The 23,547-nt window shown below is 41.5% G+C and overlaps 1 protein-coding gene across 2 annotated transcripts in view; it reads right to left on the bottom strand.

Annotated features, from left to right (window-relative positions):
* The window catches only part of NVL (nuclear VCP like), a 76,206-nt gene extending 56,748 nt beyond the window's left edge, over positions 1 to 19,458 (bottom strand). Inside the window, exons 1-12 of one of the 2 annotated variants that reach the window (XM_038394168.2) lie at positions 19,072 to 19,458; positions 17,346 to 17,419; positions 15,399 to 15,451; positions 15,182 to 15,281; positions 13,221 to 13,278; positions 12,324 to 12,593; positions 9,135 to 9,261; positions 8,752 to 8,828; positions 8,322 to 8,456; positions 3,858 to 3,959; positions 1,727 to 1,844; positions 851 to 995 (exon numbers count right to left, since the gene is read on the bottom strand). In XM_038394168.2, coding sequence (XP_038250096.1) covers positions 851 to 995; positions 1,727 to 1,844; positions 3,858 to 3,959; positions 8,322 to 8,456; positions 8,752 to 8,828; positions 9,135 to 9,261; positions 12,324 to 12,593; positions 13,221 to 13,278; positions 15,182 to 15,281; positions 15,399 to 15,451; positions 17,346 to 17,419; positions 19,072 to 19,128 — 1,316 coding nt within the window. In that variant the 5' untranslated portion in view covers positions 19,129 to 19,458. Of the gene's footprint in view, positions 1 to 850; positions 996 to 1,726; positions 1,845 to 3,857; positions 3,960 to 8,321; positions 8,457 to 8,751; positions 8,829 to 9,134; positions 9,262 to 12,323; positions 12,594 to 13,220; positions 13,279 to 15,181; positions 15,282 to 15,398; positions 15,452 to 17,345; positions 17,480 to 19,071 lie in introns of both variants that reach the window. The other variant, XM_043511710.1, reaches the window with a different exon arrangement.
* Positions 19,459 to 23,547: the final 4,089 nt, after the last annotated feature.

Below are 23,547 nucleotides of genomic sequence, written 5' to 3'. Positions count from 1 at the left end.
ACCATTACAGGATCTCACACTTAGAAAAAAGTGTTGGTTGAGTGGCCAGAGACTGTGCAGAGGGTCAGCAAAAGCTGACAGGCTGGCAATGGGACACAGAGTACATTGCAAGAACACCAGTTTGTTTTTCCTAAAAAGAGATGAGGATTAGCTCAGTTTACTCTTTCCTTACCAGCATTTGTAAGTAAGACACAAGGGCAGGCTTTTCATTGTTTTTACTCTTTTCTCTACAGGCTTTATACCCTTGAGGAATTAATAAATAATCTTGGTTTTGAAGACACTGTTTTTGAATTGTTTTAATCAACCCACTGGTCACAAATCCCCAGAATGAAAGGGTTTATAGGTGCCAAATGCAGTTGGGCCTATTGCAGTAACATGATTAGGAAACAGGGCACCTAGAGATCCACTCTAAGTATAGTTGAACCATGTGGTTCCACTATGAGTTCAGTGCAAGAAGTCAAGCCTGTCACCTCTTGAGTCTATTCTAGAGGTACTAAAAAGAATCTAAGGTGCAGTTGTGCCCTGTAGCCATGACAGGTGAATAAGGAGTTTCAAGGACAGAATACTGAACAGCAAAATACATATTGCCAACTCCAGGGTATATTCTCTTCTTAAAGTTGCCCAGAATACTTGTTAATGCAATGTTAAGAGGAGATTTATACATGCATTCACACAGAACAGCCTTGGATTGGACAGGTAGCATAGAGATATACACACTGTTACCCCTTCTCCACTTACCCATGCAGGCTGATTGGGTGCATGTGGTTATGCGTGCTATACATTTGTCCTTAACCGTCCACTAATTTGCAACAGTTTTACTAATCAGAAGCCTTGGCCTACTAAGATATACCTCTCTCTAGCTGCTTCATCAGGAATCCCTAGACAAATTTCTCGATCAAATCTTCCAGCACGCCTCAATGCTGGGTCTAACGAGTCTGGTCTGTTAGTAGCTCCAATGACTAGGACCTGAGCAGTGGCAGCCAGATTATTCAGGTCTGAGGATAGAAGGCAATAAACAAGTACTCAGAAAAGATCTGTATCTTCCTATTGGAACATCACGGTTAATGCTACTCTTCTTAAACATATGCTGCAAGAACATATTTACTCTTGATCATAGTTGGGAAACCATTTACTGTTATGTTAAACATCCTGAAGCTGCTTCTCTTTTAACCATGAAAATTTCTAGGCACTTATCTTTATTTCCACTAGCAACATATTGTATAAAACAAATTCTCAGGCATTTGAAACAACATTTATATAGCACTTTTCCAACACATATGTTTAGATAGCACTGAAAGGGTTTCCAGGGTGCTGTATAGATTCATCTGTAAACAACAACCTTCAGGAATATTTTCTCTTTACACTCAAAAGAAGCCACATTTAGGATGAAATGCGGCAACTGTTAATGGTGCATAATGACACTGCAACACAGGACAGGAAGTTAATACCATGATATCCAGAAAAAGCGAAGAGTGCCACACTGGATTGCAAGGGGAAATCTAATTAGGCAGAAATAAGTTATATGGAAAGGATTTTAATCAGGGAATTGGTCTTAATATCCCCCACTTCTGAAAAAATACTTTGGGATCTTCAACTACCACAACTGTTCAGAGCTCAATTTAAGTCTAATTTTAAACAAGCTAAAATAAAATCAAAATTGGACTTCAAAAGAGGGGGGAGGTTAATTTAAAAAATAAAGTATATTAATTTCATTGCTGAAACTGACCATCCATACAGGTTAGAAGCTGGGCGACAATTCTCCGCTCCATGTCTTTTGAGGCAACTTCTCTTTTTGGGGTGATTGCATCAATCTCGTCTATGAAAAGGATGCATGGAGCATTGGACTAGGAACAAGAACACCACGGTAATCACTCTCAATACACATAGCATACAAGAAGTAATAATTTAAGAAAAGTGGTTCTCTCATTTCAAAGCTTAAAAGATGTATTACTGCAAGTGCTGTTATGTACTCTGAACAACTACCCAGTCTCAAACCCCAGCACCCCTGCTCCCAAACACTGCTCTCTTCATTCTCTTAGAGAAGCCAAATACATTATGGAACTGTGCATAGGGCTGAGATCATCAGGAAACTAAAGCATGAGATTTTTAAAAAATATATTTTATGTTGCTTTGTGTCTTCTACAGACACCACATTGTCATGACTGTTTGTGGATTTGAAAATATTCAAGACCAAGTCAGAAGTTGAGGCATTTAAATTTTTGTTTGGCAAGAAGTCACTAATGCTGTAGAACCTGGAGCGCTAATACCATGCAACGGACAAGGGCCAGGCATGGGCAATAATGGAAACTATTTGCCAACTCCGATTACTAGAAGAATTGGATCATGTTCAAGGAGCTAAAGCAGGGAGCACATAAATCATTATAGATTTCCGTAACATTTCGTTTAATGAACTCCATGTTCATAAAAGGACAAAGCTAATAAAAAGTAGCACTTACCTGGCACTTTGATTCACCAGTGTATTTAAACAGTAACTAATCCTAAAAAAAAAGTATGCTACAAGCAAACAGAGAGGCTTCTCCCTTCAGGTCTGCCAATGCCTCCCATCTAGAAAGGCAGTTTAAAAGCACACCCCAAAGCTGTCAAGCCAGTGCAGCATGTGTGCCACTTAGCTGCTCGAGCATTATTTCTCCGAGTTTATCAGCACTTTTGGTACAGAAAGAGCATAATTTTGCTATACAGGGATTATAGTACCAGGCATATGGCATATGCTAGAATTAAAAAAGTATTTTGTTCAGGAGACCCAAGAGTCACTGAAAAAAGCAATTTAAGATAATAAATGTAAATGGCTAAGCTAAAAAAAAACCAAATAATATTTTTTTAAGTTGAAACATGCTTCATGCAATACATTCCACTGAAAAAGTTAATTTTGATAGCTAAGGGCCAGACCATTTTAAATGCAAAGAATATTTTAATTTAAAAAAAAAAAAAAAAAAACACTCCACATTATCCATTTCATACCATGATTTTGGTTCTTGTTTCCTTATTGTTTGTAATAATGGCTTTTTTAATTCAAAACAACAGCTCGGGTGCATATTGGGACAAACTACCATGACTCCACTATCCTTGCTTCCTCTGAATCCCATGAAGAAGATTGGTAAATATGTTTTTAGGCCTCAAAATAGTGGGGATGGCGGGGAATGGAAATGGAAAAGCAAGTATTCTCAAAAGGCAGATATGGAGGACTCTCTAGGGAATTATACAGAGATTTACTTAAAAGTGATTTTTAATAAGTAGCGTACCCTCAACCCCTTCTGCTTTTCTTTGCTTCTCATGGAGAATGAGACTTAGAGCAAGATACTCTCACATCAGTGTTTGGTCATCACCAACCTGGGCTGGATTTCAGCCAGTAATCCAGCAGTGCTCGTGTATTTAAGACTGTGCAGATATGGGAAGATTTAATCCTAACATTTTTCTTAGATTCCTAGATCTTTTCCTGCAATTCCTTATTTCATACTAATATCACTAATGTATCCAAATTCACAGATCTAATGAAGAGGTCAACTTCTTAAGTAACACAGAGTACTAATTACTCCAGTATATACAAAAGCCAAGTATTTTATGTAGTGATTTGCCTAACATAGTGACTATACATTAATAATTGTATTATAATTTATATTTACATTGAAGGCTCTTTAGGGCAGGGACTGCCTTTTTGTTCTGGGTTTGTACAGCACCTAGTACAATGGGGTCCCAGTCCATGACTGAGGATCCTAGGTTCTACAGTAATACAAATAATTCAATCTTCATTTCAAATTGCAGCAGCAAAAAGGGACCATTAAAAGGTTTTATGAAGAGAAAGGATCAAACAATTTATTTGCTCAGCTCCCTGGCCTCACCACAGCTTGTTCAAACAACTCTCTCAGCTTCTGTTCAGACTCCCCAGAGACTCCCGATACAATTTCAGTAGCGGCTACTTTGAGCATCGGCAGTTCAAGTTCCTAAAATAAATGTAAAGAACATGGTTATGAAATCTCTAGACTTCAAAAACATTTCCTCTTAGCAAGATTTTCTTTGACTAGGTCCCCTAGAACCAGTATTTATACAATTTATGTTATAGTAATACCTTACACTTTTAAGGAGCCTTTCAAGAGAAGTTTTTAAAGTGCTTTAGAAACCCCATGCAACACCCCTATATCTAAATGATCGGAGGCACTTAACCAAATGAACAAAGCTGGGAACAGAATCCAGGTCTCCTGGCTCCCACTTTAACAGCTTAATAGCATTGCCACTGATTACAAAACACTTAGTCTATACACTGATGTCTGAGCTATGAGGAATTTCAGTGACAAACTAACAGAGGGCTTGTCAACATGAACATTTAGTTCATGGCAAACTTGAGTGTAATCTACCCCACACTAGCTTGCTGAGCACTAAATGTCCACGTGCACCCTAACAGTTCCTTAGTGTGCTTTGAAATGGGAGTACATCAAAGCACACAAAGGAACTGATAGTGTGCATCAGCAGGGTCCACACCAACATTTAGTGCACGGCAGACAAGCATGTGGTAGATTTACACCCCAGCTTGCAGTGAAGTGCATGTTTGTGTAGCTAAAAATACCCAACATTTAATTCCAAAAGAATCTATCAACTTTACATAATAAAAGCCTGCAAGTTTTCATTTTGAAAAAAGCTGTGCTCCAATAGCTCATAATTTATGTATAATTTCCAAACTATAACACCTACGGCCATTTAAGTGAATACAGCAATAAAAAACAAAAAAGAGATACTGTATTGACAAGCTTCAGAGTAGCAGCCGTGTTAGTCTGTATTCGCAAAAAGAAAAGGAGTACTTGTGGCACCTTAGAGACTAACAAATTTATTAGAGCATAAGCTTTCGTGAGCTACAGCTCACTTCATCGGATGCATTTGGTGGAAAAAACAGAGGAGAGATTTATATACACACACACACACACACACACACACACACACACACACACACACACACAGAGAACATGAAACAATGGGTTTATCATACACACTGTAAGGAGAATGATCACTTAAGATAAGCCATCACCAACAGCGGGGGGGGAAGGAGCTATCTTCGAGACACCACCGATTTCCTGAGGAAACTACAGTCCATTGGTGATCTTCCTAAAAACACCATCCTAGCCACTATGGATGTAGAAGCCCTCTACACCAACATTCCACACAAAGATGGACTACAAGCCGTCAGGAACAGTATCCCCGATACTGTCACGGCTAACCTGGTGGCTGAACTTTGTGACTTTGTCCTGACCCATAACTATTTCACATTTGGGGACAATGTATACCTTCAAATCAGCGGCACTGCGATGGGTACCCGCATGGCCCCACAGTATGCCAACATTTTTATGGCTGACTTAGAACAACGCTTCCTCAGCTCTCGTCCCCTAATGCCCCTACTCTACTTGCGCTACATTGATGACATCTTCATCATCTGGACCCATGGAAAAGAAGCTCTTGAGGAATTCCACCATGATTTCAACAATTTCCATCCCACCATCAACCTCAGCCTGGACCAGTCCACACAAGAGATCCACTTCCTGGACACTACGGTGCTAATTAGCGATGGTCACATAAACACCACCCTATATCGGAAACCTACTGACCGCTATTCCTACCTACATGCCTCTAGCTTTCATCCAGATCATACCACTCGATCCATTGTCTACAGCCAAGCGCTACGATATAACCGCATTTGCTCCAACCCCTCAGACAGAGACAAACACCTACAAGATCTCTATCATGCATTCCTACAACTACAATACCCACCTGCTGAAGTGAAGAAACAGATTGACAGAGCCTGAAGAGTACCCAGAAGTCACCTACTACAGGACAGGCCCAACAAAGAAAATAACAGAACGCCACTAGCCATCACTTTCAGCCCCCAACTAAAACCTCTCCAACGCATCATCAAGGATCTACAACCTATCCTGAAGGACGAGCCATCGCTCTCTCAGATCTTGGGAGACAGACCAGTCCTTGCTTACAGACAGCCCCCCAATCTGAAGCAAATACTCACCAGCAACCACACACCACACAACAGAACCACTAACCCAGGAACCTATCCTTGCAACAAAGCCCGTTGCCAACTCTGTCCACATATCTATTCAGGGGATACCATCATAGGGCCTAATCACATCAGCCACACTATCAGAGGCTCGTTCACCTGCGCATCTACCAATGTGATATATGCCATCATGTGCCAGCAATGCCCCTCTGCCATGTACATTGGTCAAACTGGACAGTCTCTACGTAAAAGAATGAATGGACACAAATCAGACGTCAAGAATTATAACATTCAAAAACCAGTTGAAGAACACTTCAATCTCTCTGGTCACTCGATTACAGACCTAAGAGTGGCTATCCTTCAACAAAAAAGCTTCAAAAACAGACTCCAACGAGAGACTGCTGAATTGGAATTAATTTGCAAACTGGATACAATTAACTTAGGCTTGAATAGAGACTGGGAATGGATGAGTCATTACACAAAGTAAAACTATTTCCCCATGGTATTTCTCCCTCCCACCCCACCCCCCACTGTTCCTCTGATATTCTTGTTAACTGCTGGAATTAGCCTACCTGCTTGTCACCATGAAAGGTTTTCCTCCTTCCCCCCCTGCTGTTGGTGATGGCTTATCTTAAGTGATCACTCTCCTTACAGTGTGTATGATAAACCCATTGTTTCATGTTCTCTCTCTCTCTGTGTGTGTGTGTGTGTGTGTGTGTGTGTGTGTGTGTGTGTGTGTGTGTGTATAAATCTCTCCTCTGTTTTTTCCACCAAATGCATCCGATGAAGTGAGCTGTAGCTCACGAAAGCTTACGCTCTAATAAATTTGTTAGTCTCTAAGGTGCCACAAGTACTCCTTTTCTTTGTATTGACAAGCCTGGCAATAAAAGTCCTCCATTTATCCCCAGAACAGGCACAGGGAGTGATAGTGCAACTGCTCCATAGTGCCATAAGCTGTCTCTACCCTGAATTGCAGGTATCCTCTACAAGTAGAAAGTAGTTTATTCTCTGTACTAAAATGCAGTAACAATCCCTGACCTCTCTGATGACACCAGCTATAATAGGGGTGGGAAAAGTACGGCCTGCGGGCGGCATCCAACCCATCAGACCTTTTAATCTGGCCCTTGAGCTCCCACCAGATAGTGGGGTTGGCGGCTTGCCCCGCTCCGTGCATGCTGTGGCTCTGCACTGCTCCCAGAAGCAGCGGCATGTCCTCTCTCCGGCTCCTACCCATAGAGGCAGCCAGGGGTTCTGCACGGTGCCCCTGCTCCAAGCGCAGCTCCCATTGGCTGGGAACCGTGGCCAATGGGAGCTGCAGGCGCAGCACCTGCAGACGGGGCAGCACGCAGAGCTGCCCGACCACGCCTACACGTAGGAGCCTGAGAGGGGATATGCTGCTGCTTCTGGGAGCTGCTTGAGGTAAGCGCCGCCGGGAGCCTGCACCCGACATCCTCCCAAGCCCCAACCCCCCTGCCTGATCCTCCCTCCCACCCTCCGAACCCCTTGGTCTCGGCCCGGAGCACCCTCCTGCATCCGAAACTCCTTCATCCCCAGCTCAGAGCCTGCCACCCAAGCTGGAGCCCTCACCCACCCGCCCCCGTACCTCAGCCTCCTGCCCCAGCCCAGAGCTCCCTCCTGCACCCTGAACTCCTCATTTCTGGACCCAGCCCAGAGCCCGCACCCGCAGCCGGAGCCCTCATCCCCACCCTAACCCCCAATTTCATGAGCATTCATGACCCACTGTACAATTTCCATACCCAGATGTGGCCCTTGGACCAAAAAGTTTGCCCACCCCTGAGCTATAAGGATGCCACTTGTAGAGGTGGCTGTTTGATGAGGACAGAGCATCACCTTATTTGACAGAGGCCCAACAGTTATTATATGGTAACTTCCAAGTTTAATGTCATAGGGTTACCTCCCCATGGAGTCAGCCACGTCACATCCCAAAACAGATTTCACCTCCTTTTTTAAAATATCCAGGCTGAAAACTTTTCTACTGTAAACAGATCAAACTGTAATCTAGTATATGGCTTGTTGAAAGTCCATTCCTTGTGAGTGCTTTCAAGAAGAAACTGAGCTTTTAATACAATATTTTCCCCTGCATGGGGATCTATCACGGAATAATCCTGATTCAGATTGCATTTCTGTTATTTAAATTCTAATGGATGTTTATTTTGATATGAGAAGGGAAGAGGCAAGATAGATAAAAGCAAAGAGGAGAATGTTCTAGTCTATCTCCCCTCTGCCTATCTTAAGTCTGATTAAAAGAGCAGACAGGAGGAAGGGAAAGCACATATTAGGGCAGTCTCACCCCAGCAATTGCCTGCGCTAGTAATGTCTTTCCACACCCGGGTGGTCCATGTAAAAGAAATCCTCGAGGTGGGACCACGCCTAAGTGATTGTATACTTCAGGGTGACGCACGTGTATCAGCAACTTGCATACCTCCTGTTAGAAAGAAGATAAAAATAGAGTAGATAGAAGAAAACAACGTAAACACTAAAACGCATAGAAGGAAAACTTCTGTCTCACTTATTTCAGTGACTGATATTAGGGAGATAAGTTTGGGTTAAGATCTATAGCTAGTCTTGCTGCCCTTGTCATTCATTGCCAATGATTTGCTGAGTTGCTATGCAAATCAGTCCTGCTTCGGCTCCAGTTCCCTCATTTTGTATATATGTAGTTTTATTCACTGTGTTCTTTATCCCGTAAGTAACACAGCAAAGGTTTAATTAAAACTAACCTTCAGAGTTTCATCACTGCCTCCCACATCGTCAAATTTCACTAAAGGGAACTGCAGCTCTGGTCCTTTAGTTTTAACTGCAGGAAGAAAAAGGAAGGGAATAAATTAAGTCATTAGAATTTGGACACAGCAGAAGCCAGTGGCTGCAAACCCCAACAAGACAAACACCGATCTGAACACTTGGGTAAAAGATTATATAGAACAAATTATTTCATATGCAACAGTCACAGGACTGGACTGGACTATTTTCTAGCACAACATGAAGGATGAATGTCTTCCTGAAAGGCTCCAGCCGAAAAGTGCAGCATATCTCTGATTCGAACTGCTACAGCTGCCAACCACCCACATACCCAAAAACCCACTTCAGAAACAGTAGCTCTCACCTTTCCGCTTACGCAAAACAGATTCTATTTCTTCATCTACGTCTTGAGATTCTTCTTTCCTTCTTTTTCGTCTCTTACTCTTTGTCTTCTTTCCTTCACTCTCCAAAAAAGAAAGGTCTTTTGATTTCTAGAGCATAAAAACACAGAATGATATGACCAAGTCTTCAAATATTTAGTACACAAAAGTGACTGAGCTTTTCTACAGACACTTGAAAGAGCAGAACAAACAAAATCTGAAGACACATATGGTGTTTCATGCATAGATATTATGAGAATGGTAAGAGACAAGGTATGATCAATCCTTTCTGTGTCTAAATCATTTTATGACTTGGTTTTTACTAAGGATTGTTTACAGTGATCTGTCTTTTCTTTTTTTTGGCACTGAAGTTCCAGAAAAAAATGTGTATACATAAGCTAGGAAAAGATCCAAGAATAAAAATCTGATTTAAATTAGGACTCATCTACACAGGAACTTTATTCCGGAATAAGGTAGGCTGCGAATTTAAAGCACAATAGTGATTCCAATATAACTCTGTGTGGACACCCTTATTCTTGAATAAGGGTATCCATGTGGGTTACTATTCTGGAATAGATATTCCAGTATAGTTTATTCTGCAGTAGCTGTTCTAGACAGTTTTCTCATGCAGACAAGCCCTGAATTGCATAATTACTGTAAAGTAACTAACATTGTGTCTTAATATAGCTGTGTGTGTGTGTGTTTATATAAACCTCCATTAGAAACAATGTTAATTACCAGTAGCACACTATGTTTGTACAGCACTTCGCGCAGTGGGATCCTGGTTGATAAGTAGGGCTTCTAGGTACCGTGGTAATACACATACTAATCACCACCAATATTATAGTGAATATTGTGCAAATAACTTGGGTCATCGCTGTATATGCAAGAAAAATACAAATGAGAGAATGGACAGATGAGATTGAGCGTCTTGTTAACTACGTGTTTTGTTTTCAACACAATTTGGTGGACATTTTATTCCACAATGATCCCCCTGCTACCCCATCTCCCCTTGTAGGGGCAAAACACTGCTACTAGGGCTAAAATGACAACCTTCCACATCCACTATCAATGTTATGTAAATCAGCCAGCACAGTGGTGAGCGAATAGGACAATATGCCTTGTCCACTAGAGAAGAAAAACATCAACTCCACAACATGCCTTTAATCCACTGGAGAAGGTCCTGGGTGTCTCTTAATCCCAAAACTCCTGTATATTCCCAAGACGAAAATCCCCTGGTTCTATTTTTTAACACTTTACATCCTTAAACTGGCTCTGGGGTTGCAGTGTCACCATAAGGATAGTTTTAGATACACTGAGAACACATTGCCTTAAAGGGTCAATGTAATCACCTTTCTGCTTGAAAGCATTTTGCTGACTTTTGTTAAAGAACACCTAAAATTACTGTAACTGAAAGAAAGACATCAAAGAAATATATTTCTTTTCAGCTTGTTTACTTTGTACATTGTGGACCTAAAGGCCTCTTTACATCAACTGACGAATTGCCTACTCAACACACGCGTCATAATATTTAGCCAAACAGTGGCTTCTCAGGTATTATATAATATCTAGTAACGCTGTCGTGAATATTGAGCGATATATGTAAGGATTGTATATAAAGAGTTATGCATATGTGCTAGAAATATGCTCTTCAAATAAGTTTTGGAGGCATGCGGATTTCAACAAAGGAATGTAGATTTCCCTGTCTCCACGGTTCAAGCTAACAAGCTAATAGAAAAACAGTTGATTACAAACAAAGGACAATTAAAGTACATTTGCATCTGAGTTAAACAAAGTGATCGAGCCAACTGAGAAAACAAATTGATCAGAGGATGAATGGACTTAGTGCCTGCACCCCAAAGAATTAGCAGTTGGGGAGAGGAGCTTTGTCTAGGTTTACTTTTCAAGGGATTCATTTTAAAAGTATTCTGTACTATAAAAGGGAAGAATAGGGAAAAAGGATCAGCATCCTCTGATTCTGTGAATAGTGGATCCACCTACCTGAGGGAGAGGAGACACTGATAGCTTGATGTAAGTGAGAAAGCTGTTTAAGCAGTAACCGCAGTTTGCTAAAGTTAAGTTTGGTCACTAGAAAGAAGGTTGGGGTTTTTTGTTTGTAACCAGACCTGTCTCTTTCCCTTTCTTACTATCACTTAAATCTATGTTCCTTATCAATAAACTTATGCTTAGTTTTACTATAACCCATATCAGTGCTGTGTATTAAAGTCAGCTAGACTAACAGGCTGGCGTGTACTGTGTCTCTTTAGAGGCAGTGAACTTGGCAATTTCTGTGACTGTCCAGTGATACTGGACACTACAAAGAGAGGTCTCTGAGGAACTCAGGAACTGCAGTTCACCGAATGTTACCTACCTGGCAGAACCTCATGGAGTTTGCTGGTGCGGTGGACAGAAGGGTGGGGCAGGGAGCTGTTGCATAGGTTAAGCTCCAGCAAAAAGCTTACCTCTCTGCCTCAGCAAGGGAAACACCCAGTGGCTTATGGTTCTGGACAGCACTTTGCACTGTTTCCAGACTGTCAGTTTCCCCTGTTTGTGTGGGACTTTCACACAGCAACAGGAGAAGCCATTAAAAAAAAAAATTTAAGAAAATGTGATTGTAAAACCACAAAAACGAGCAGGATAACTTGGTCATGTGTGGTTCCTTAAACTATTTTTGACTAATTTTTTCCCCCAGTCTTTTAATCTTGAGCATCTCAAACAAAGAAGGCATCTTTTAAAAAAAAGACTGATACAGTACCAATTTGTCTTGCATAAGAACATATAATCTAGTGTTTGCACTAGAACATTTTTGGCAGTTAAAATACTTATTGAAAAAAGATTCCACCAAGCAACTAAGCCAGTCTTTCATCGTAACATCTTACATTTACAGAACGCTTCACAAAAATTAAAATCCACACACTGCTTCATCCACCAATGCAGCAACCTCTGCGTTGAAACATTGTAGGTGTATTAAAAAAAAAAAAAAAAAGGTTTGCATTGCCCACTAAAGGCTCAGAGTTGTTTTTGTATACAATGTGCATCTTGGGGGCATGAGGAACAACAAGTCTGTTCTTCATACTGTACTTCAAAGTATTGTTGCATAAGGTAAGAAATGTACTTAGCCCCAATATATATGCCTGATTAAGTGGTATCAGATTTAAAAAAAGAGAAGCTACCTCAGAAATCTGTTTCCTTTCCTCTTCTTCCTCACACAGGTCAGTTGAGAAGTTGTCTTCTTTTCTACCTGGGGTTTTATCAATAAACCATCCACCTTCAGAGATCCTAGTATCAAGTGGGGTGCCAGATGGAAGAGCACTTGTTCTGGGTACTGTCACTTGTGCAGGGGTACTGGTTTCTGTTGGCTCATTCTTCGGAGTTGCTGGAAGAGAATCAGAATCTCCTTTCCGGTATAAGGTCAGCAGAGAGCTGTTCAGGTGATTTGTGGACTGCAAAGTTTATGTATTTAAAAGAAAATTAAAAACAAAAACAATTGCTTGCAGATATCTCCCTTAGCAAGCAAACAGTGGTAGTGCGATAGTAGAGTCTCTACTCTGTCCTCTCCCCCTGCCTTTGCTATGTTCCCCTTTCTCAAAAATGGCCCCCAGCCACAGTCCTGCCTCATTCTTCCTCAGGAAATCATCTATTTTTGACTCTACAAGGTCTCCAGTTGGGGACTGCTGGTTGATGTGCTCATTCTGACAAGTCACCTGAGATTTGTCAGAATGAGGGCATCAGTCAAGCCATTAGCAGTTTTGCAACCGAGGAGCAGCATGGCCAGCCAGAATGGAGGGGGCATAGCTGGTCAGAGATACTATGGCTGGTACAACTTCTAGGATGCTGACTTTTAAAAACACCACTAGCACTGGAACATATATTTTTTAAAAAACAAAGTCTTACCATAAAGTATTATATGAATTCTAAACCAAAGTTTGGGCCTTTACCAGATGGTATACACACAGCTCTGTTTTAAAACTCTTGTATATTTTAAGTAAAGAGCAGCGATATATTTCATATGTGCACTGCTATATTTGTTTCAATTGCATTATACCATATAGAGAGAAATATGGACTTACTAGATGTTCTGAGTAATCATCATCATCATCTGAGTCATCTGTGTAGCTTTCCACATCCCTTTAGCACAAAAGTAAGGAGGCAGAAATTATGTGTTCAACATACCATAACAGCACAATGAGACATCTGCACAACTAATAGAAGAAATATTCTCCCCTAGGAAGATGCTAGGCTCTCCGTGCTAGGACTACAATACTACTGTGTGTGGGACAGAGGATAGAGATAAACACTCTTCTGATGGCCCTCTCCCCCATCCAAGTCTGGTTGTGGAAGGGGCAAACCTTCCCTACTCAGTGCTTCCACCACCACCTGGGCTCTCTATAGTAGATGAAGCTATTCTGGTAGTCCTGAAATCAGACTTCAAGGCCTGCTTGAACAGCTCACTCAGTTTGTGTGGCTGGAGGCCTTTGAGGAACTAAAGCTGTATTTATTGTAAGATTCTGGGGCTAGAATTCAAACCAAAGATAAAAAGGTTGGAATCATGTGCAGAATACCTCAAGGGGACAAGGAGGAGAGGTTTTTTTTTGTAATTAACAAAAAATGTATTCTCTATCATTAGCCTTCTTTTGACTAATAGGTAACAAATTAACTGCTGAATTTGTCAAAATACTTTAAAACTTCAGTAACACACCTCAGTACATATTTACAGCAACTGAGAGAAGACATGAAATATTCATGTTTGTGTGGCAATAATAAGGCTAAAGCAGGCTGTAGCCTCTAGAAGGTACATGATCACACTCAGAACAGCTAATGCCAGCGTCAATCCATTCATTCAAGAATAGCAATACACATACGCATTGTGGGAAGTCAGGCAGATAAGGTTACTATAAAATAAAATTACTATAAAATTAAAAAAAAGTTTCTCTTACTTCTTTAGCCATACTCAAACACTTGATTGAATTTGTCCAAAAGCTATACTCTAGGCTGCCTCCCCTTGATGAGTCCAGACCTGAATGAACCCAGATTATCCCTGTGCTGTTAACCATAGAAATTAGAATGGCAAAACAGCAGTCATTGTATCTCTCCCTGCCAATGCTTGTCCTCTGGACTGTCATTAAAGATGTCTGCTTGCACAGAAAAATTTTAATATTTAGTAGGTTTAATAAAAAGCCAACAGATTCTTGTTTTTAAAGTGGTAAAAGGTTTGATTACTGAAATTCAGAAGATCTGGGTATTTTGTACTGAATTCAACATACCCTGTCTTAAAAACACTGATACGAATGGCTATTACTGTCACTCTAACTGAGAGAGAGAAAATATTTTAGCACTAATAAAAAGGGAGTCATATTTTTCAATATTTAATGCAAAGTAGTCTCTACCACATTTAAGGAGGCAAAATGTTCTAGTGGACTGTGCACAGGATTGGGAGACAGGAAATCCAAATTCTAATCTCACCTCTAACACTAACTAGTTGTGTGCCCTTGGAAAATTCACTGAAACTCTCCATCTCAATTTTCCCATGTCTAAAATAGTGATAACACCTGTGTGACAAAGAGGAGTAGTAAGGATTTAACAGACAGGCCCCAATCCTATAAACTGCCCTATCCAGGAGGAAGGTGAATCCTTCTACCCACGAGGATCCCTTTGATTTGGGGGTCTATAGCCTTGTCTTCACCCCCCCTCCCCACACACACACAAAGTGTTCTTAAATTAATTAACTTGAGTTAATCCCAGTGAAAAGATAGTTGTAGTTTTTATGCGAGTTAGAAGGTTGAGTTCAAGTCTATGGGCCTGGTTCACTAGAATGTACCTTGAGTTAAGAACTCCCCCCGGCCCTTTTTATTTTTTTTTCCAGCAAAGACCAGGCTTAGGAGGGTACAAGGGCCCACCTATGTGAAACTGCTTGCAGGATCAGGGCCTTCATAGTAATATAAAGTTTTTTAAAGATACAAAGCACCCTGAAAATGTTAAGAACTGACATCGTTGTTACAGTAGTCTTAAGGCAACAAGTCTTTCCACTTACTCATTCTCTTCTCGCCTGCGTCTTGCTCTTTTTGCCACATGTTCATTCTCTAAAGTTGTTAAATCTTCAAATTCTCTCTCATTACTGATTATTCCAAACACTGAAAAAAACCCAGAACAACACAGATGGCAGCAAGTGCTCAACAACAGTGTAGTCAGTAATTCAGAGAGCTTCTTACAGCTTCTTGGTATTTCAGTCATGATATTAACAGACTTACCTTTCTCAACCTGAATTCTAAAGGCATTTCTTTTTCTTCGTCCATATTCTGCACTGAAAAACAATTGTATAGGTTAGGATCTCACTGAGGCCTTCTTTCATGTATGGTCATTCTCAATGTAGATACAAGTTTCCAAAGTGATACAATCCACAATCTTTTACACAAGTACACCCTGGAACCAGTTATGTGGAAGATTGACTTTGGTTCGAGCTATTCCAGGCTTTTAAAAAAAGATTAGGTGTAACTCAAACAGCATCATACTAAACTCAATTTCTGGTATAAAAGGTGCAAAGTGAATCACAGTGGTCTCTAGCTAGTGGCCTTCAGAAGGACATTTAGTGGATACTATGACCAGCATCATCAGCTGGATATGTAGAGCAGCAAGTGGCAATATAAAATGAGACAGCCAATGGATTTTCATTCATAATAGGCTTTTTTGTTTTAAACCACACATACAGAGCTAGGGACTGGACAAGGATGGGTCCTTCAGCCATAGTATTATTTTTCCTTTTAGGCATGATAATGAAAAATTCAGCTCCTTTCATCATTAGCAATGAATGTGCTCTTCCAACTTCATGATCAAATGGCTGAGTTCCCTTCCACTAACAGACCACAAATTAAACATCCTCCCAATAAACAGAGGCTACAAACACGAACAAAGCAACCTCCTTGCCCTCCTTCAAATTCTGCCTTAAAATTCTCTTTGCTGTGATGCATTAAAAACAAAAAAAAACAAAAAAACAAAAAAAAAAAAAAAACCTTAGAAAAGTTAGGCAAATGATAGATTAACATCAGCAACATCTCATTGTTTTCTTGTGCTCCCTGTCTGTATCCACTTGTCTCTTGTCAATCTTCAATGGTCAGCTTTTTAGTGCAAGAACTATCTTTCTGTTACGTGTTCATACAGCGCCTGGCACAATGGCTCATAGTCAGTGTCTCATACGTGCCAACAATATGGTGCAATTGCAAAAAGGCAAATATCCTTTTGGCATGTATTAACAGGAGTGTTGTACACAGATACAACATAGCAAGATAGCAAGTGTGAATAATCGGGATGGAGAGGTGGGGGATAATAGGATCCTACATAAGACAAAGCCCCTAATATCAGGATTGTCCTGATAATATTGAGACGTCTGGTCACCTAGTTGTACATAAGCCACAGGAAGTAATTGTTCCGCTCTACTAGGCACTGGTGAGGCCTCAGGTTGAATACTGTGTTCGGTTATGGGCACCATACTTTCGTAAAGATTGTAGAGTCCAGAGGAAAGCAATAAAAGTGATGATAGATCTAGAAAACATAACCTATGAGGAAAGGTTAAAAAAAATGGGCACATATACTTTCAAGAAAAGACAACTTATCAGGTACTCCCTCAGCCTTCAAATATATTAAGGGCTGTTTTAAAGAAGATGGTGATAAATTGTTCTCCATGCCCACTGAAGACAATCTGTTTAATGTGCAGTAAGGGAGATTTAGATTAGATATAAGAAAGATATTTCCAACTATAAGGATAATTAAGTACTGGAATAGGTTACCAAGGGATGTTATGGATTCCTGTCAATGGAGGATTTTAAGAACAGGTTAGACAAACAACTGTCAGGGATGATCTAGGTATACTTGGTCCTACCTCAGTACAAGATGGACTAGAGGACCACTCAAGGTCTTTTGTGCCCTACATTTCTATAATGCTCTGTGCTACTGCAATATAAGTAAGTTACTACATGTGTCAGCCAAAGAGAATCTTGCAGTGAAAACAATTTATTTTGATTGTACTTCTTCCTTGATCAGTGATGTACTAAACAACTTTCAATCCCAGTTTATAATAAGGGTAATTCAGAACAGTCATGAGAAATACATTTACATTTTTACAAACAGATATGCAAACACATATTTCTATTGTTTATTTAAAAAAATAAAAGCAGAATGCAAGGATTAAGCTTTTTGCTCACCTGTAAGTTTTCTGTAAATCAGCTGCTAAAATTCCAATGTCCACATATCGGCCACATTTATTACTGCTTAGGTACTGAAATGCAGAGTTTATAGAAATGAACAAAATCGTAGACTTTTGCTGAAAATTATTGACCTTTGTAAGTTATCATAAAAGAGAAAATTTAAAATGAAAAATCTAAACAGTTTGAATTTGTTGATGCACAAAGTTATCAGATTGCTAAATAATTTGACAGGAAACTATTAACTATTTAAAAAAAAACAGGAGTTCGCGTGGCACCTTAGAGACTAACAAATTTATTAGAGCATAAGCTTTTGTGGATTCTATGCATCCAATGAAGTTGGTTGTAGCCCACGAAAGCTTAGAGACTAACAAATTTATTAGAGCATAAGCTTTCGTGGGCTACAACCAACTTCATTGGATGCATGGAATCCACAAAAGCTTATGCTCTAATAAATTTGTTAGTCTCTAAGGTGCCACAAGTACTCCTGTTCTTTTTACGGATACAGACTAACACAGCTGCTATTCTGAAACCTGTTATTAACTATTTACACAGCCAACTGGCCACATTTACTGGGAAAAGTAGTACATTATATTTGGAGGCCAAACTAACTATTGTCATTAATTGGGGCAACTCCCAATCAATAGAACAGTGATACTCAGATTGGTTAATAATAAAATCACACATATGTGCTGCAAAGAGCTGCAGGAGACACATTAGGAAGCACAGTTTAAGTCATTAAACAATCAGGATGCTTTTACTATCTTATAAACCAATTAAGTTATCAACTTGCACTAAGTTATTAATTTACTTGCTGTGAAACTAAAAACTAAATATGTCCCCCCTCATACTGTTTAAATATGATTGGTACTATAGTAAATGAAACAATAAATTCCTACTTCTGTGGCTCTTCTCAGTAATGCTGATGGCTAATTTGGCTGCTGAAGCTAGGTCTGAGTATCAGTGTAACTGCAATAGAGGAAAGATGGTCCTGCAGCCAACGGATTGAATTTAGAAACGGAAATCATGGGTTCTATTTCTGCTTCTACTAAACTTTCTCTACAACCTCATTTCTGTGTGTCTCAGTTCCCAGTCTGTAAGCGGCAGATCATAATTTAATACCTAACAGGGGTGTTGTGAAGATAAATTCATCTTTGCAAGGCGCTTAGGGGGGTGCCACAGAAAGTATGCGACTCAAATGCGATAGCATTACACAAGCTTTTATAGGCGGCTTTTAGTCTGGCCTATTTTCACAATCACACCCTTACATGGGCCACCACCACCAACTCCAAAGGACTCGAGTGAAACCACTGCTCCCCCAAATTAATAGCTGCCTAGCTGTCTCGGGTTTTCTAAAGCCACCCATTACTGAGGGATCGCTGCTCCCTCTGACAGGGGGGGGGCCCAGCTGGTGCAGCCCCAGGAACAAGGTAACAACTCGCGTGGAGCCCAAGGACCGCGCCCAGCGTGTTTTACACACACACAGCGCGTGGCGCTGGGGCTGGCCCCGACAGATGAAACAGCCGCTCCCCGCCCCCAGAGCTGGGGCCCGCGGAGAGCCGTGTCTGTCGCGCGGAGCGGCTGCGGGCTGCCCCTGCTTGCGTTCAAGGCAACCCCTCAACAGCCCTGGAGGAGCGCGCGAGGGAACCGAGGGGGAGGGGTGCGCGTGAGGTGACTTCCCGGGGCTGGGGACGGGCAGGAGCAACCGGGGGGGAGGGATCCGCACCTGCTTGATTCGCTGCTTCAGGCGAGGGTCCGCAAAACTCCCCGCGCGGCCCCGCATGGCCCAGCGCCTCCGGCAGCTCCCGCCAAGCGAACCGAGGCTGTCTGCGCCGGGCGCCGCCTAAACCCGGCAGGCGCGCCGCCAGAACGAGAGATCAACCCGGAGAGCTGCTCTGGAATTCTGCGCAGGCACCCGTCTAGCCACCTAAATCTCCGCCCGAAGGGCCCAGTCAAAATACCCCAACTTTATTGACACTCCTGGTATTACGAACAAGAGCTGTTCTGGGCTAGGGACCCCCTACGGTGCGTTTGCTGCACAGCAGGCGCCCCCGTCCGCCTGGGACTTTCCCACCATTCTGCCTTCGGGGCTGAAGATTCCTGCCTTTGGTCTGAGCCAAGCCAAATTCCTTCAGCCATCTTGCATCTATACTGTTTCGCTTCAGCGTAGGAAAGCCCTGTCCAGCCGCTGGGCGCTCACTTCACCATTACTGAAGCTGCAGGCATAAAACTTGGCTTGTTTTGTAGATCCCATTCAGGCGTGGACATCAGCTATGTCTTTTTAAAGTCAGGCACAACAAGTTGGTTGTATTGTGCTTACACCGAGGACCCAACAAAGAACAGCGTTTCGGTTAAAGCCATGCCAGAATCAGTCTGTCAATGGCAGGTTATTATTTATTTATTATTGGTGTTATGACAGTGCCTAGGAGTCTTATGATTAAGCCAAGTAAATTAAATGCAAAGTTTAGGCATCAACACAACACTAAGTTTTACAAGTCTAGCATGCACAAGTCAGACATTTCCAATCCTTTCCCCCCTCCTCCTGGAACTTTAACACAATGTTGTCTTGTCCGCCTTGCACATACTGCAGGTAGTACTATACATTTCTGTTTCTCTTGTTAATTATGTTATTGAAATAACAAGATGTGCACGCATAGCCCAGTTAGTAATGCAATAAGAACCTTAACTTTAGGAATGCCCTAACTTTCATGGGTTTTGTTTTATTAATGTCACCAGTATTAAATGTAAAAGTTATGATTTTAAATCTATGCTAACCTCCCTCCACCCCATTTGTCCAGCTGTGGCAGCTGTTAGGATTCTGTGCTTTCTCCTGGGAGAAGTGGGTGGGTTTGGACTGGGGTCCAGGATACCTGGGTGGGGATCTGGGAGAGATGTGCGACTGGGATTCTATTCCGTGTAAGGTTCCTATCCCATCCTCATCAGCACAGTATCCCAGCCCCTTCCAGCAATACCCTAGAGTGAGTAAAAAGAAAAGGAGTACTTGTGGCACCTTAGAGACTAACAAATTTATTAGAGCATAAGCTTTCGTGAGCTACAGCTCACTTCATCGGATGCATTTGGTGGAAAATACAGAGGGGAGATTGATATACACACACAGAGAACATGAAACAATGGGTTTATCATACACACTGTAAGGAGAGGTTTCAGAGTAGCAGCCGTGTTAGTCTGTATTCGCAAAAAGAAAAGGAGTACTTGTGGCACCTTAGAGACTAACAAATTTATTAGAGCATAAGCTTTCGTGAGCTACAGCTCACTTCATCAGATGCATAAGGAGAGTGATCACTTAAGATAAGCCATCACCAGCAGCGGGGGGGGGGAGGAGGAAAACCTTTCATGGTGACAAGCAAGGTAGGCTATTCCCAGCAGTTAACAAGAATATCTGAAAAGGAGTACTTGTGGCACCTTAGAGACTAACAAATTTATTAGAGCATAAGCTTTCGTGCATCCGATGAAGTGAGCTGTAGCTCAGGAAAGCTTATGCTCTAATAAATTTTCACAGGTTTCAGAGTAGCAGCCGTGTTAGTCTGTATTTGCAAAAAGAAAAGGAGTACTTGTGGCACCTTAGAGACTAACAAATTTATTAGAGCATAAGCTTTCGTGAGCTACAGCTCACTTCATCGGATGCATTTGGTGGAAAAAACAGAGGAGAGATTTATATACACACACACAGAGAACATGAAACAATGGGTTTATCATACACACTGTAAGGAGAGTGATCACTTAAGATAAGCCATCACCAACAGCAGGGGGGGGAAGGAGGAAAACCTTTCATGGTGACAAGCAGGTAGGCTAATTCCAGCAGTTAACAAGAATATCAGAGGAACAGTGGGGGGTGGGGTGGGAGGGAGAAATACCATGGGGAAATAGTTTTACTTTGTGTAATGACTCATCCATTCCCAGTCTCTATTCAAGCCTAAGTTAATTGTATCCAGTTTGCAAATTAATTCCAATTCAGCAGTCTCTCGTTGGAGTCTGTTTTTGAAGCTTTTTTGTTGAAGTATAGCCACTCTTAGGTCTGTGATCGAGTGACCAGAGAGATTGAAGTGTTCTCCAACTGGTTTTTGAATGTTATAATTCTTGACGTCTGATTTGTGTCCATTCATTCTTTTACGTAGAGACTGTCCAGTTTGGCCAATGTACATGGCAGAGGGGCATTGCTGGCACATGATGGCATATATCACATTGGTAGATGCGCAGGTGAACGAGCCTCTGATAGTGTGGCTGATGTGATTAGGCCCTATGATATTCTTGTTAACTGCTGGAATTAGCCTACCTGCTTGTCACCATGAAAGGTTTTCCTCCTTCCCCCCCTGCTGTTGGTGATGGCTTATCTTAAGTGATCACTCTCCTTACAGTGTGTATGATAAACCCATTGTTTCATGTTCTCTGTGTGTGTGTATATAAATCTCTCCTCTGTTTTTTCCACCAAATGCATCCGATGAAGTGAGCTGTAGCTCACGAAAGCTTATGCTCTAATAAATTTGTTAGTCTCTAAGGTGCCACAAGTACTCCTTTTCTTTTTTCTAATAAATTTGTTAGTCTCTAAGGTGCCACAAGTACTCCTTTTCTTTTTGCGAATACAGACTAACACGGCTGCTACTCTGAAAAGAATATCTGAGGAACAGTGGGGGGTGGGGGGGAGAAATAACATGGGGAAATAGTTTTACTTTGTGTAATGACTCATCCATTCCCAGTCTCTATTCAAGCCTAAGTTAATTGTATCCAGTTTGCAAATTAATTCCAATTCAGCAGTCTCTCGTTGGAGTCTGTTTTTGAAGCTTTTTTGTTGAAGGATAGCCACTCTTAGGTCTGTAATCGAGTGACCAGAGAGATTGAAGTGTTCTTCAACTGGTTTTTGAATGTTATAATTCTTGACGTCTGATTTGTGTCCATTCATTCTTTTACGTAGAGACTGTCCAGTTTGACCAATGTACATGGCAGAGGGGCATTGCTGACACATGATGGCATATATCACATTGATAGATAGCGAGTGACACTCTCACAGACCTTGGGAGACAGGCCAGTCCTCGCTTTCAGACAGCCCCTCCACCTGAAGCAAATACTCACCAACAACTACACACCACACAACAGAAACACTAACCCAGAACCAAACACTGCAACAAATCCTGGTGCGAACTCTGTCCGCATGTCTATTCAAGGGACACCATCATAGGACCTAACCACATCAGCCACACTATCAGGGGCTCGTTCACCTGCGCATCTGCCAATGTGATATATGCCATCATGTGCCAACTATGCCCCTCTGCCATGTACATTGGCTAAACCGGACAGTCTCTATGCAAAAGAATAAATGGACACAAATCAGATATCAAGAATTGTAACATTCAAAAATCAGTAGGAGACCACTTCAATCTCCGAGAAGACTCAATAACAGACTTAAAAGTGGCTATTCTTCAACAAAAAAATTCAAAAACAGACTTCAGTCTCAGTGAAAAACTGCAGAACTGGAATTAATTTGCAAACTTGACACCATCAAATTAGGCTTGAATAAAGACTGGCAGTGGCTGGGTCACTACAAAAAGTAATTTTCCCTCTGTTGATAGTCACCCCTTCTTATTAACTGTTGGGAATGGGCCACATCCACCCTGATTGAATTGGCCTCGTTAGCACTGACCCCCCCCCACTTGGTAAGGCAACTCCCATCTTTTCATGTGCTGTATATTTATACCTGCCTACTGTATAGATTCAGTCCATGCATCTGATGAAGTGGGTTATAGCCCACGAAAGCTTATGCTCAAATAAATGGTTTCGGAGTAGCAGCCGTGTTAGTCTGTATTCGCAAAAAGAAAAGGAGTACATGTGGCACCTTAGAGACTAACAAATTTATTAGAGCATAAGCTTTCGTGAGCTACAGCTCACTTCATCGGATGCATTTCGATGAAGTGAGCTGTAGCTCACGAAAGCTTATGCTCTAATAAATTTGTTAGTCTCTAAGGTGCCACAAGTCCTCCTTTTCTTTTTGCTCAAATAAATGTCTTAGTCTCTAAGGTGCCACAAGGACTCCTCGTTGTTTTTAGTATATGTCAGGTGCGGGATTTTCCCAGCCTCTTCCCAAAGGATGGGTCCAAGCCTCCCTTCCCAGCGGGCCACCACCTCACCGTTCTCAGCAGCCCCCGCCGGCCGAAGGAGGGAAGTGAAGACTACACTTCCCAGCATGCCG

The sequence above is a fragment of the Dermochelys coriacea genome, chromosome 3 (genome assembly GCF_009764565.3).
Source record: "Dermochelys coriacea isolate rDerCor1 chromosome 3, rDerCor1.pri.v4, whole genome shotgun sequence".
NCBI classification, from domain to species: Eukaryota; Metazoa; Chordata; order Testudines; family Dermochelyidae; genus Dermochelys; species Dermochelys coriacea.
Note: the sequence above shows the minus strand (reverse complement) of the source record. Positions and strands in the feature narration are given on the sequence as shown.